This window comes from Manis javanica, chromosome 18 (genome assembly GCF_040802235.1).
Source record: "Manis javanica isolate MJ-LG chromosome 18, MJ_LKY, whole genome shotgun sequence".
NCBI classification, from domain to species: Eukaryota; Metazoa; Chordata; class Mammalia; order Pholidota; family Manidae; genus Manis; species Manis javanica.
The window spans coordinates 487,737-502,961 of NC_133173.1; the positions used below are offsets into that span (position 1 = coordinate 487,737).

A 15,225-nucleotide genomic window follows, 5' to 3' on the forward strand; every position below is an offset into this window, starting at 1 on the left:
TTTTGGTGACTGTGTCGATCCACATTGTTCACTTACACTCCAAGGTCTATCTCCTGTCCTAGTTACAGTTACTTAACTGATTAAGGGGCTGGAAGAAGAACATACAGATTAAGTTAAAGAGTAAGATGGGCCATTTTTGCCGGATAAGTAGATTTTACAGTGGTCTCACTTGGCAAATGCCACAGCTGCACCTTGAGCTTCCAGTGGGGAGGGGGTGGCAGACACCCTCAACATGAGCCGGCCTGACAGAGGCAGGGGGCTGACCGAGCTTGCCACGGCTCCCATGGACACACCTGCAGCCCGTCAGTGTTGTGGGCGTGATGCTCAGGGAATTCTGAGGCTGGGTCACGAGGAGCTGGGCAGCCTCTGCCTGAGTCTCTGGTGAGGTTGGTCTCGGGGCCACAGGCCTGTGTGAGGAGCCTGAGGCCACCGGGGGCCCCGTGTGGATGCGCCGGTCCTCAGCCTCGGCTCGGCCCCCGCCATCGCCAGCTGCCAGCCATGCGATGTCGGACAGGTTGTCTGGGTCTAGCCAAGCCTTTGGATGCCCCCAGCCCCAGCTGCTGTCTCTGCACCCTTGTGAAGGACCCCGAGCAGCCCCCACCAGCTGGGGGCAGGCGACCCAGAGAAAGAGAATGAAAACTGTTCTAAGCCATGGAGCTCTGGAGTGATTCGTCCCGGTGCTGCAGATAAAACTGAAGCAGGCGCCTGATCGGACGGCGTCCCCAGGGAGCGAGGGCTGCATCTTGTCGCTCTGGGTCCCTGGCCCCAGCCCAGAGCCTGGTAAGGACCAGGACCTCATTGAATAAATACTGAATGAAAACCATCAAACTCACCATTCACCCTGAGATAGAATAGATTTATTAGCAAGAGGTAATCAGGAAACATATATTTTTACAAAAATGGAAATTTCTTTTTTCCAAACAAGCTGTAAGTCAAAACAGTGTAGGACTTGAAATCGAGTTGTCCTGTATCACCAGGTGTTGCTCACAGCAAAAGTCATCTGTTGGTTGACGTGGAGCATGCCTGCCACTTAGGAGTTAACCTGTGTTTTCTATACTGTACAGTGTAAAAAATAGGTGGCGATATTCACAGAATAAGCACTACGGTACCATATTCCTGCTAGAAGGTGTTCAGACAGGACTACAGTATATGCAGTAAAAACACTTGGTTATTGGATTCCTAATTCTACAGTGTGGGACTATATTCACAAGGCATACAGACTTTGAGCATCTCAACGTAAGCTTGTAGTGACTGTTCGGCGGCTAAAAGGGGAACTGCGACGACTCGAGTGTCCCCGCCTTGTAGGGGATGCTGGGCATGCCGTGTCCGTTCTCCTCGGGACGTCCCAGGGCCTCGCCCAGCGCGGAGACGGCTGCTCATGCTGCCTGGTGCTGGCCCTGCAGCACGGGGTGACGCGCTGGCCTCCGCGTGGAATGCCCCCTTCCACCTGGGGGAGGGGAGATGGCGAGGTCGAGGCCCGCACTGTGGCCGGAAAAGCAGCTTGGAGAGCGGGTTGCCATCAGCAGGGAGATCTGTGGGCGGCCAGACTGGAGGGTCTCTGTGGTCATGCCAGAGGGCACCTGGGCGGCCGACCCCTGGGCCAGCTGTGTCCAAGGAGATTGGCGTGGGGGCGAGGGGGCCAGACAGGTGCAGTCGATGAACGGAAACAGGCTGCAGAGGCGGGAGGCAGGGGGCAGAGGGGTGGGCAGAGTCTCCGTGGTGCATAAATTCGTATTCCGGCGCTACGGAGTCTAAGCACAAGGGCGGACTGCTATTCCCGCAGAAGCACACACTGAAGAAAACCCGAGAAATGGCCGGCTATGTACAGCGTCACATGTCGGTGTCCACGGGACCCCCGGCGGCCTCAGGTGGGCAGCTTCGGCTCTATGCGCAGAGAGGACTCGTAGAGGCTCTCTTCGTCCATCACGGAGGACTGGTCCAGCAAGTACTGGGTCACCTGCGGGGGGGGGACGGAGGAGGAAGCAGCAGGGGCGGGACCACCGCGCCAGCGCCCCCAGGAGCCAGGCACCCCAGGGCGGGCAGGCAGGGGCGCCCGGCCGGCACAGGGGGGGATGCATCACACAGCGTTTGGCCTTTGTTATTATTCAGTATTGACCTAGTATTTCTCTTCCTAGTGATATTAAATCACACACGGTCAAGATTACTCTTGACTGTTTCTTGGGCCGAGCACCAGATGAAGTGTTTTGGACTCGTCTTAAAGAAAAACAAACCCTAAAATGTTAGCAGTGGGACCTAGGCAGTGGGTGTACGGGTGGCCACGGCTCTCCGTGTTTCAGGCATTAGGATGACAGCGCGCCGGGGGGCTTTTGGGGAGGAGCCTGGGACCAAATCCTGGAGGGGACGCTCGGGAAGGTCCTCTGTGGGTCAAATCGTTTGCCCCCTCCCGCGCCTCTCCCGCCAGGGCGAGCAGAGCCGAGCCCCTGGGCAGCCCCCGCGTCAGAGCCCTTCACAGGCTCATTTATCTGTAAGTTGTTGAGACTGAAGGTTTCATTCAGAAACCCAGAGCAGAAAGAAAAAAAAATTATATTTCTTATCAGATGTTCGGGAATCTTGTGATACTGCTTGGGGAAAACTGGCTCTTGCCCGGTGGTGTCTGGCTAAGTGGCTCTGCTGCTGCAGGGCCCGCGGTCAGAACGCCGATGGCCCGCCCCAGGTCCGTGGCCACGCGTGGGGTGGCTCACACCCGGTGCCTCCAGGAGGCGGCTTCTGATACAGGGGAGGTAAAGATGTGGCGACCTGATGGCCCGGTGAAATGGGCCAGTCTCACACCTAGCTTGTAGGGTACCGTGAACAGCGCTTTCCGGGGCATATCCTGACACCCAAACCTTCTGGGGATCGCAGGCTCACTGGCTCCATCCACGGCGAGCACACCAAGGGGGAGCTCCCTAACGAGGCCCACGAGAGGAGGCAGAGGAGCTCAGGGGAGGGCGCGGGCCTCATCGGTACCTGGCACACAGTACGGGCTCAGGGTTTGCCGTGCGGGAGGGCTGGTGAAGAGCCGGGAAAGTGATCCCGGTTACCCTGCTGTCCGGCTAGAGCCACAGGACAGACGACAAGGTCATGGGACATGGCAGAAAACAGATCCTGGCCGGGTAAATGTGTCACGGGCAAAGCGGAAGGGAAGACAGCGACAGCTCCATTTTCTGCTGTGCCTGGGCGTGCCTGGGGCTGGGTGTTCTTGAGAACTGCGGATCCACAGGCTAGGAGCTGGGCAGGGAGGCTATGGGATCCGGAGGCAGAGTCCGGATGAGAGAATCCCGGTTCCCGAGTCGGGAGATGGGGCTGACGGCACAGGCTTTGAGGTCAGAAGGGACTAACGTGCCCACCACTCTGCATATGCCAGCCACCTCTTAAAAATGCAAGTTAATCCAACTGTGTGAGCTTCCACTGTGCTTGGGACGGGGTTCCAGATCCTTCTGGGAGCCACGTTCAGGCCTGTCTGCGACTCCAGGTGCACGTCCCACTGGGACCCAACCACGTCTCTGACGGGAAGATGTGCCCCCGACCAGGAAGCCCCTCCAGGGTCCCCCCACGTGCCTCGCACAAGTGAACCAGGGCGAAGCCCGATTCACGTTCTCATGCACACATTCTGCTCCCTGGACGTTCGGAGGGGTTTTTTCTATCAATGTAGATACAGCTCTGGCTCAGTAAGTGGATTTCTCTGCAGCTGTTAAGAATGAGGACACTTCTGCCTCAGTTGGAAATGATCTGAGATACATTCCTATGGAAAACAGAAGGAGCCCAGTAGCAGAGAGCCTGGGCACTGCAGAGAAAAGTCGGCTGCGTCTGTGGGCTTGGGAAGTGGCACAGGCTCCTTGGGCGGGCACGTGGTGGCGGGGCCTCTTCGCTGGGGGCCCTTCCCGACTGAGTTTTCTAACTAAACTACTGCCTTTCACAGAGGGGCTGGGAAGCTGCCTCTTGCCTTGGGGGAGATGCGACATGACTGTGGGCCATGGGACGGCCAGGTGCAAAGAGAGTAAGGTCAGCACAAGTCGCAGGGCCAATGTCCTATAACAGCTCCCAGGAAAGGGGTCGGGTGTACAGGGGAAAGTAGGGAAGGAAGGTGGCCTCGCAGAGCACCTGTCAAGAGCCCAGTGACTGTGAGGACATGGTGGCTTACCTTCCCTTGGTGCTCGATTTTGTAGGCAGTTTGTTGAAACTGGCGAATCTCCCGGATGATGTGAGATATCTGTGAGCAGAGAGGAGAGGTTTAGAAGACCGTCGATGCCCTTGTCCTCCTCTGCAGGACAGAAGGGGCACCACAGGCCTGAAGTCAGCCTCCAAATTTGCAAACATATCACCTCCTGGGATACCGCCCAAGGCACACAGTTTCTTTGAACCAGCTCTCTGCTCCCAAGGGTGACTCGTGGTGCTATGTGACCTAGTGAACATATCTTCTGATCAGCAGTGCAAACTATACCACAGCCTAAAACAGTCCAGACCAATGTCCTGTAACAGCTCCCAGGGCCAATAACCTAAAACAGCTCCCAGGCCAACATCCTATAACAGCTCCCAGGCCAATGTCCTATAACAGCTCCCAGGGCCAATATCCTATAACAGTGCACAGGCCAATGTCCTATAACAGTGTCCAGACCAAGGTCCTATAACAGCTCCCAGGCCAAAGTCCTATAACAGTTCCCAGGGCCAAAGTCCTATAACAGTGCCCAGGGCCCCATCACAAGCTCAGGTATCTGCCACTCTCCATGCTCCTGCTGTGTGCAGCCCACACACAGGGGTTCCCGCCTGGTCACCAGCTCGGTGTTTGCGGCTTGGGTCTGACAGAGACCCTCTCCATTTAGCAGCATCGTAGGTGGGCGCCCCCTGCACAGACCCTGCACAAGCAGGGCTCCTGGGTAGAGCGAGGAGGGCATGGTCGGCTCCGTGCTGGCCCCTGCTCAGAGGGGCTCCCCTTGGCCCTCGCCTCCCGGCCCAGGCTGGGGCCGGCTGAAACCCACTGGCACGGGAGATGCCGTGTAATGACTTCGCTGGGTCCCATAAAGCAGGTGTTTCTATGAACAAGGGCTAAGGTGTGAGTGACCACACAGCCCTGGGTCAGACTCACCTGGCTCCTGGCCTAGCCTGTCCTTTATTGTGGGGCGGCCTCGGGCTGCTCAGGGGCCCTCCCAGCCTCAGGCCGCTCATCCGTAAGGCACTTGGAGTGCCCGCTATCAGAGGGTGGCACTAAAAGGTGAAGGCAGGCTCTGGTGCCACGGGGTTCTGAGTGCAGGGGCTGCTCTGTGGCTCTGCAGCCCGGTGCCCCCTGAGCAGGTGGGCCTGGGGGGGCAGACTCTAGGGCCCAGGGCTGGGTTTTTCCGTCCCCACCCTGCCCCGGGGGGGGGCCTACCATCCTCATCTTGGAGAAGTTGACCAGGCCGTCCTCCGTGTAATTGGGCGTCCCCTCTTCGATGAAGGCCAGGTCGGTGAGGTACATCCCCAGGTAAGGGACGCAGGGAGGGTCACAGCTTTGAGGAAAATGGCATCAACAAAGTTTACCGCTGGAGAAGCCCGGGGCCTGGGGCATCTCCGCTGGTCATGCCTCCCCTCCCTGCCACCCGGTGCCTGCCAGCTGCCCTTTCCAGGCCTGGGCTCTGCTCTGCGGCCCCTCCGCCTCTGTTTCTGGCCCTGCCGGACCTCCCAGCCACCTGGTCCCTGGGTGTCCTCTGAGGTCACCCTCCTGCAGGTGCTCTGGGCAGTGGGGGGACAGGCTGGGTGGTGGCCTCCATGATGGGGCACCTGGGGGGCAGCATTCTGGGGAGTAGTTCCCGGAGGGTGGGCTGCTGGTCTCCGCTCTGTGGCTCTGGAGCCGGGGCCCGTTCTGGCGCCTCCGGGCAGGGGCTGGCGAGGGTCTGACTGCGCGACGCGTCTGGCGGGCTGGGGAACTCCTCGCGGTGCTCTGTCTCCTCCCGGCCCAGCGCACGGGCGCAGGGGACCCTCCTTTCTGCCCTCTCACCTTCACCTGTCAGCGGCCATGCAGCACGGGGGCAGGCCTGCGCTCTGCCCTCTGCTCGCCACGTGGCCCTGGGCCGGTTCCCTCTCTGCTGCCCAGGCTCCCCTCCTACAGCAGAGCTCATGACAGTTGAGACATTTTAGGTGGTCTGAGAGTGGATTTTAGGTACTGCATTAAGTATATTTAATAGACGCAGTGATGAATTGAACATGTGGTAAGAGATTAGACTTCAGTTCCCTTGGTGCTGGAGGAAGCTCACTTCTGGCACCATGGCCGACACCCTCCACCACCCTGCAGTCCTCCCCCAGCTCGTCTCACAGGCCACAGGACCGGAGCTGGTGGACCTCAGGATCCAGCTAGAATGCAGGGTTTTTGCTGTATTCACTTATTACGGTTCTTGCACTTACTTACACCCACTATTCTGGTCTCCCACTCACTGCCATGATATGGAGTTTTCCTTCCCATTTAAATTTACTTTGGGGAAAAAGTGAGTTAAAGAGGCCATTCAGTAAATGCAAACACAGCTGGCACTGGGTGTGGCAAAGCCGTGAAGGACATGACCTGCGGCCTGGGAAATAGGACATAAGTGCTTTTAAATGGTAGGTCTTTGACTCTCAGGGGTGTTGAAGCCAGTTCACTTAAAAATTAAAAAAAAAAAGAGGCGGCACAGAACAGAATGTCTGGGCTCACTGTGTGGACACAAGGTGTGTGTCACTGTGCAACTGAGTAGTCCTGTTATGCACGCATGTGTTTGTGTATAGGGCCCCACAGCGGCACATACTTTTACTGCGGGTTGTGATTTAAAAGGGGACCCACACTGGCCGCCAGCAGACCCTCTGGGTCTCGGGCAGGACAGTGCAAACTGCTAGGCACTCCCATCTCCCCCCCACCCCCAGTGCTGCACGGTCTCTGAGTAGATGGCAGCTAGGTGGCCTGGGGGCTGGACAAGGGGAGGCTGCAGAGCTTCAGAGCCCTGCTGCGCCTCTGACCAGCCAGACCAGCAGGAAGGCTGATCACTGAGGCAGATGTCCTGGTGTTCACTGGGGTTCAGGACCCCACGAAAGGGGGCAGCCGGTGCCCTAGTCATGTGCAAGTGTCATCACTGCCCCAGGGCTGCAGTCTGTTACCCATGTACCAGTTCATGGGGAGGGAGGGGCCTTGGGGACACACACATTAGCCTACATACACACATGAACACATTAGACCACATGCACACATACCCTGGGGACAGCCTAGGGTTAGCCCCCCATGTGCATGCATGCACGCGCACAGACACGTCGCAACTCCAGAGCCTCGTTGGTTAACACATAGGGTTGCTGGAGTGGCCAGTGTGGGGGGCAGAGGGGAAAGGGGTTGGGGTGTCCCAGAAGGGGGCTCCTGCTAGACCAAGTCTGAATGGAGGCCGTTGCTGGTGGAGGCCTTGTGTAGGCAAAATGCCCAGTGGGTGTGTCATCTGCCCATTTTGGGTGGGTTCCAGCCTTGCCCTGGGCCTGCCCAGCAATGCCGATTAGGGGTGGCCTCTTTGGCAGGCCCCTCACATGCCTGGCCATGATGATTTTGGGAGACGAAAGTGCCCACCCACATTCCAGAAGCTGCTTCTGGTCTCCTGAGCACCCGGACGCATCCCCCCATCATGGGCGGGCTGGCTTCAGGGCCTCGGTGGCTGCTGGGCCCTCACACTTATGGTTTCTCTCTACCAAGACATTCCAGGTGGTGCCACACAAGGGATAACAGAGATCAAGGGTCTTGGGGCTGGGCACTGCGGGCTGGAATCCCTGGGGTCAGGGTCCGAGGTCTGGTGTGTGGCGCAAGGAAATCAACTGTTCAGACTTTGGAAAACAAACAGCAGTGGGGCTGGAGTCAGGGTGGGGCTCAGAACCCCGCCTGTTTTTGCCGCCTGGATGCTAGCTGCTTTGTCTCAGTAGCCACGTCACTGGTAAACGTAAGGGGTTTGGGGGATGGTGGAGGCAGGCGCTGGGCCGCTGGCTTTGCTACGTGGCCACAGCCCCTGAAGCCTGGAGCTCAGCCTCTCACCACCTGCACACGGAGAGGTTTGGGGGGTGCAGGCAGGGCCTGGAGGTCCGCTGGCTGCCCAGCCTGAGCCTTGGGGAACAAAGGACACTGGCCCTAAGTGCAGCAGCCCATAACAGGGGCCGGTCCCGTGTTCCTCTAAATAGAGGACTTTCTGTTCAAATTAACGAAAAAGGTGCAGATGCGATATGTGCGGGGTTCTGGTCAGATGGGATGGGCAAAACCAGAATCGACCCCAAAAGGCTGGAGACACTTTCCTCTGAAGTTTTGCACGGGGCTGTGGGAAGGTTCTACTCGCTGGGAGGCTGGGAGGGGTGAGGGTGCAGGTGTGGGGAATGAGGCGGGAGATGGTCACTCTCAGGGGCCGGGGACCAAGAGGGCGCAGGAGGGGCTGTGGGCAGCCAGGGGGACTCAGGAGAGTGGCAGGGATGCAGGGTTTGGGTGACGCAGTAAGGCCACTTGCTAGCCTGGGTGCCTGCATAAGACTAAATATTTAAATGACAGGCTGAGAGGGGGCGTGGCCCTTATGAACGGGGCTAAGGACCCTTGGTGAGGCCCACTGGGGGCTCCCTGTCCAGGTACCAGCTCCCTGCCTGGTGAGACAGACCCCCAGTGGTCACACAGCACGGCTCTGCAAGAATTTTCACCCTGCAGGAGAAAGGGTGCACGACACACCTGCCCCGGCTCAACAACCCCTCCTCTGCAGGGCTGGGGAGCACCCTGGTTTTCATAAAGGTCTCAGCCCCCAGAGCACCCGTGTGGGCTCTGGAGAGGCCCTGATGGAGGCCCCCGGGGATCCTGAGACAGGGAGCGTCAGGGTGGGGCCCAGAAGGAACGGGGATCACGGCAGGAAGCCGTGTGCAGGAGGCAGATGGGCAGGCAGCCCCCCGAGCACGGTGCACAGGGGACGTGGGGAACCTGGCGAAGGCGCGGTGCAGATGGCAGAGCACCTGTCCGAGGGCACAGGTCACATGGGGGTGGTCACAGCAGTGGCAAAGGGCAGACCCGGTGCAGGAAGAAGTGAGCCGGGCCGGCGGGGGGTGTGCAGTGTGTGAGCCACGCTAGGACCTGGAGGTGCTGAGCCACCCTGGGGCCTGGGGGCAGACGTGGGGGAACCCCATGCTGGCAGTGATCACATCCCTCAAATGGGAGGGGGCAGCTCTGGGCTCTGGAGGGAGCCGGGGCCCTGGGGTCCTCCAGGGCCTCTCCTAGACTCAGTGAGTAGCCCGTCAGGAGTGAGGTCAGCCCAGGGCACGTGGTCAGGCTTCCACGGGAGCCCAGTGGAGGCGGTCTGCAAAAAGGCAGAGACTGTGCAGAGGCCCGAGGCACATGCCTAATGGGAGTGGGAGCCCCTGCCCTGTGCGGTGTGCGACCACGGCAGGTGCCAACGGGCGAGTCACTGCTGCCGGGCCCTTGTGGGAGGCCCCAGCCCTGGCGCAGGCCTGGCTCCGTCACCACGGCCAGCGTCCTTGGGCCACCCATGAGTCCTTAGTTTCCCTGTCATGGGAGAATCTGCGTGGTGGTTACCAGTGGGGGCGACTTTGCCTCCCAGGGCATATTTGGTGACGTCTAGATGTGACAGGCACTCACCCCGACCTGAGTGCAGAGGGTGCAAGCTGAAGAGCCCGCCTGACCGGCTGTGGTGATGCAGGTGCGGGCGCCCGGCTGGGCACGCTCTGCAAACTGTAAGGTGCACTTATGGGTAAAACCATTTATTTGATTCCAAGATGCCATCATCTGTGAAATGCACTCCAATTTGGGTGACTAATTGTCAAGAAAAAAGGAAACCCAATCGTATGAAGTGAACACACTGACTTAAAGACACATCCCGACATCAGAAATATTAAAGCGTAAAGTGCACATTGGAATCAAGGGACCTGGGCCCTGCTCCCAGCACAGCCCCGCGCTCGGGACTGCAGGCCCCCCGCCTCCTCGGGACCACCACCCAAACTCTGGAGCTTCTTTGGCAGACAACAGAGGACACCGCTGACCCACCCTGGGTGTCTAGGGGTCTTGTGGACAGACAGACAGACAGACAGGCCTCCTGCTCCAGCCAGATGGGGCTCTACAATTTAAAAAATGACAGGGACAAAGTGACACACTTACTTTTTCAGAGCTTCTCTCAGATTCTTAAATCTGCCCTCTGATGACACAAGCTTTTGGAGCTTATCAATCAAAGCTTTTGTCTAGAAGGAATCAGAAGCGATCAGAATCCCCGGGCATCAAGGCCCGAGGCCCCAGCGCAGCCCCGCGCGCCTCCCCGCCGCTGTGCGCCACCCTGTGACCGGGCAGGGCAGACGCGGGACTTCCTGGGCCCGGGGCCCTCGCCCCTGAGCTAAGGGTCAGGCGGGGGTCTCGCTTCCTGCGCTGCGCCCACACAGAGACGTAGGGGTGGGGCGTGAGGGCCCTGAGCCCCGTCTCAGGCCCTAGAAACACCGCGGGATCCGGTGGCTCGGGGCTTGGTGGCTTCCAGCAGCCCGTACCCTGAGCAGGGCTGGGCCTCTGTGGGTGTCCTGGTCTGAGCTGTACCCAAAGGCTGGGCCCAGCTCCCCACAGCTTCCCTTTCACACGCCAGGAACACTACCCACATCTCAGCACCAAGAAGAAGGCGAATGAACTGCCCATCGAGCAGCGAGCCCCACGCCGAGGGTCCCGCCCCCAGGCCCCACCCACACGGGAGGGGGCGGCTGCGGAGGCTGGAGTCTGTCTCCGGGGACCAGGTGGTGTGACGGTGCCCTGGGTGGAGTCTGGCCCTGGGCCCCTTTCCCTGTGTGGCCTGGGGAGCCCGTCACCCCCTCGTCCATGGTCCTCATTCACACCTCGTTCTAGTTCTGGTCCTCAGATTCGGCATGAGACAGAAACAGCACTGGAGGCCAGTGGCCAGCAGGTGACCAGCGGGACACTGGCCACTGGGTCCCGCGCACCCCTGATCTACGGGCCAGGCTTCTGTCTGAGCGACCTGCCCACAGAAATGACGCTCCGAGTCTTCCGGTGGAGGAGAGCTGCGAGCTCTTCAAGGGAAAGCCTGGGAGGCTCTGTTGGTCTCGCCTGTGACCAGCCCTGCTCAGAGCAAAATGCCTTGTGGGTCTGGTGAGAGAGACACACGCCCGGGGGGGCAAGGCTAGGAGCGGAGGCTCCGTCCTGCGCACTCTTCCCAGACCTGCGTCCCTGCTGTCCTTCCTTCCCACCCCCTGTAGAGAAACGATCCGATGTGGCCCGAGGCCAGCTGAGGGCCGAGTGCACAGAGGCCCACCACCTACGGCCTTGGGCAAGTCACCGGCCTCCCACCCAGCTGGGTCTCTGCCTTTGCACGTGGAGGATGGGAGGTGCGCCCAGGTCCCTGACGGTGACACTGGTCAGACTGATTCCTTCCACATCTGCGCCCCTCTTCAGGCCCTGACTGTCCAGGAAGGAGCCCAGCAACCTGGGAGGCCACCGGGCTTTCTCATCTGCTGCTTCAGAAGTGTGTTCTGCCCCAAAGCAGCTCAAGCATCTTCTGGTGGGGCCAGGAGTGCCTGCCTTTGATGCCCACGGGAGCTTGGGCTCTGTGGAGTGTGGATACCAGTGGGCAGGAATAAGGGGGCCTTGGAATCGATCATTGAAGCCAGAGACCAAGCGAGGAGCCTGCTTTGGGAAGAAGATGGTTGTGGGGCCTCCAGACAGAGGGCTTCTGGGTGGCCAAGGGCGCTCCCTCCCAGAGGCCCGGGAGTACGGTCAGCTGCAGAGAGGGTTGGCTGCAGTGAACCGCCCTGCAGAGAGGGGACACAGGCCGCCTGCCACCCCCGTCAGCCCGTGGAGGGGCGCCGTCAGACCCTTTCTGGAGGGACAGCTTTTATTCTCAAAGAGGTTGGGAGAGGAGTGAAAGAAGAAAGGGGGACTGGAGGCCGCATGTCCCGGACTAAACCGGCTGCCTGGCTCTTGCCAAGGGCTGGTCGTAAGGTCTTCTGTTCTGGGCCAGCACATTCAAGGGGATGATGAACTGGAGCTGCTGAGGCTACATTTAAAGGTCCTCTGAGAAATGTGGCCATTTTGGTGGGTCACAAGTGTCCACCTGCAGAGAGATAGCAAACTGTCCCTGCCGGGGTGGAGCAGGCTGTGCCGAGGCCCCGGGAGGCTCTGGGAGCCGGGTGCTGTGCTGACGGGCAGGGAGAAGCCGCAGGGCGCAGTCTGCCACAGAGGGTGCAGGCTGGAGTGCTGCCACAGGCAGCGTTGATTTCTGGACCGAGCTGGCTGACCCCAGTGACATCCTGGAATGCAGGCCAGGTCCCAGGCCTTGACCTCTAACTGCCCCTGCTTTGCACTTGCCTCTGAGATGGTGGTCAGTGGTGGTTCCTGCCCAGCCTCACAAGGGCTGGAGAACAAAGCCGACAACTCAGAGTCCCCGGTGTGGTGGGCAGGCGAGCCTTGTCTGAGGGCCTCTGGAAACGACATCGTTCCAGTGGCAGGTGAACAAATACTCTTACTGGAATGGGCCCCTCGGGCTCTGCCACAGCCCTACCGGAAGCTCGACAGGCCACACAAGCCCAGGGGGAGTCAGATTCTGCAGCAGCCTTGCTCGGCCTGACGTCAGTTGATGACACCGTGTGTCGCATGTGGCCAGGTGTGCCCGAGGCCTGCGCTCCCACGCCTTCAGCCTGCTCTCTCCAGGATCCCGCTGATAGGACTGACATCTTCCACGGTCCTTGTCCTAAGCCTGGCACCTCTGTATGCTAAGCAGCAGGAGGCCCAGCCTGGCTGGGATGTGCCCTGCATTCCTGCTGTGGTCTGGAGCCAGAGTGGCTGGTGGCCATGGAGGGCGGTGGAGAAGCCCCAGGGCTGTCCTGATTTGGGCTGCTTGTCTAAGTAGGAGGATTTATGGATCTTGTGCTTGCTTGGGGGGCCAATGGCACGAAGAGGGTGGTGAACGTAAGGTAATAAAGGGAACAATGAGGGGGACACGGCACACAAATCCAGAGTGGCTCAGGTGAGACAGGCCCCAGCGAGGCCCTGGATCCCCACAGCCCACCCAGCCGTGGGACCACACACACTACTGCCAAGTCATTGGTGCCTCTGGGGGCTTACGCACCTTTGGTGCTGCCTGCCTAGCCTCTTGCCCACACAGGCTGGGGCTGGGGCGTCCAAGTCACCAAGAGAGTGATCCCGTGTTCTCTGCATTTTCAGGAGAGCTGCCCCTCATGACCTCACTGCAGGGGACTTTATTCCCGAGGAAGAATCCACCCTACGGTTTTTTAGAATCATGTTTGGATGAATAATGATCAAACCCGCATTTAAGAACACCACTAACCAATGGTAACAGGGACCAGCTCACTCTCTGGTGGCCAGAATGGTTGGTGAAATTTGAATCCTTGGATAGGACTTGAAGGATCACCTGACCAGCAGCTCAGCAACCCTGCAGATCTGGACTGGGGTCTCCACGAAGCCAACAGCCTTTCATCCCAACTCGAGAAGGGTGCTGGAACCAACAGTCACTTACACTTCCCACTTGGGGTGTTAGTTATTGGAGTGGGAATAAAGTCACACTGGTGCCAGTGCCACATTTGTGGGCCTGATACTCGGTCCCATGTGATATAGGAGAAGAGGTTCTCTGTTTCACCTGGGAGTGTTGGCCCTCACCCTGCCCTTTGCCCATCTAAGGATACCAACTAGCCAGCCTTCCAGTCTCCCTGCCCAGCACCAGCCCAGCCCCACGCAGGCAATGGTGCCAGCCTTCCCATCTGCACCTGCTTAGAGACTTTGAGCCACGTCTTTTTCAGCCGAAAGATCGCACTCCGGTTCATGGACGAGGTGATCTCCAGCACAGCGTTGTAGTTGTGTAAGCAGCGGCATATGTCAGCCACAGCCACCCACTTCTCGATGGCGCTCACTCTTGCATTGATATCTTCATTGCGGATGATTTCTGAAGCAATCAAGTTACTGATCTTTAAGACCATGCAATAAGACAAGAAAAAAGGAAGATGAGTAAATATTGTAAAGATGATAAGTTACCATTACTTGCGGATTGTATACTGCCTGAAAAGCCCAAAAGAATATACAGGAGAAGTACTAGAACAGCTAACAGCTCATCAGGGTGGTTAATTAGAGATTCAATATCCAAAAATGAAAAGTGCTCCTATATATCAGCAATAACTAGAGAATACAATGAAAAATATATTATATTCAAAATACCAGTGGGAATCTGTAATTTACGTAGGAACTTGAATTAATGAGTATGACAGAGGATGCTACATGCCATGCAAAAAGAAGTTACCAAAGACTAGAAAAGGCCTAAATATGAAGAAGATGAAACTCCCAAACAGGAATATAAATATGTCATTTTTCAAAACTAATATGAGTTTTGTGAAATCTAATAAAACATGCAATGGGAGCTTTCTTGAGAACTTGACAAAGTCATTTGTAAGTTCATCTGGAAGGAAGGAGATGAAAAAGAGTCAAGTTCTGAGGAACTCTCCTGCCATGCATCTCGGGTGTGGACAGGCCACACACTCTGTGGCACCCAGTCTCACATAAAGTAGAAAAAAACCGGGGGCCCAAATATCAGGGTCCTAGAGCTGCAAGGAGCTAGGGAAGCAGGAAGTACTAGGGTTCCCTCTACACTTCTTTGCAGTTTCCTGTGAATCTATAATTATATAAAAATAGAAAGTAAAAAAAAAAAAAAAGACTTTGTTATAAAAAAATTAAGGTGATAAACAGACATTTAGAGATGAAAGAAAATGTAGGGCTTTACCACCAAGAAATCTCAAAAATAATTTCTAAAGGTTGGGCTTCAAAAGGATGGATTATAAAACTACTTAAGATGGAAAACTTCTGATAAGAATCAGCAAGGAGTGAGAACACAAAATAGTACATATATTATAGCTTGATTAAATGGAAGTAGTGATTTTTTTCCATAAGGGAAACACTGAACTCAAAACAGTTTTATATGTCATAGTATTTTTTTTTTAACATAATAGTTCAGTTAAATCTTCCAGGAAAGAGAGAAAAAACGTCTGCCAATTTCTTCTGTGAGGTCGGTGTGATCTTGATGCCAAAACCAGATGCAGACAATACAAGACAGGAAAACCGCACACCCATCTGTTTGATGCACCACAGTCATTTTAGGCTTGTCCCAGAATGCAAGGATGGTTGAATACTGGAGAAAAACCTGTCACTGTCATTCACCACATCGACAGATTAAAGGAGAAAACCCGTATGACCACCTCGTTAGATGCAGGGAAATTCAATGTTCA

At 57.2% G+C, this 15,225-nt stretch overlaps 1 protein-coding gene across 10 annotated transcripts in view; it reads right to left on the reverse strand.

Moving 5' to 3' along the window:
* Nucleotides 1-835: 835 nt before the first annotated feature.
* Nucleotides 836-15,225, reverse strand: part of RASGRF1 (Ras protein specific guanine nucleotide releasing factor 1) — a 123,335-nt gene continuing 108,945 nt past the window's right edge. For 5 of the 10 annotated variants that reach the window (XM_073227262.1, XM_073227261.1, XM_073227255.1 and 2 more), the window contains 5 exons: nucleotides 13,720-13,917; nucleotides 10,106-10,185; nucleotides 5,366-5,483; nucleotides 4,142-4,210; nucleotides 836-1,957 (listed from right to left, as the gene is read on the reverse strand). In XM_073227262.1, coding sequence (XP_073083363.1) covers nucleotides 1,865-1,957; nucleotides 4,142-4,210; nucleotides 5,366-5,483; nucleotides 10,106-10,185; nucleotides 13,720-13,917 — 558 coding nt within the window. In that variant the 3' untranslated portion in view covers nucleotides 836-1,864. The other 5 variants (XM_073227257.1, XM_073227258.1, XR_012127224.1 and 2 more) reach the window with 5 other exon arrangements.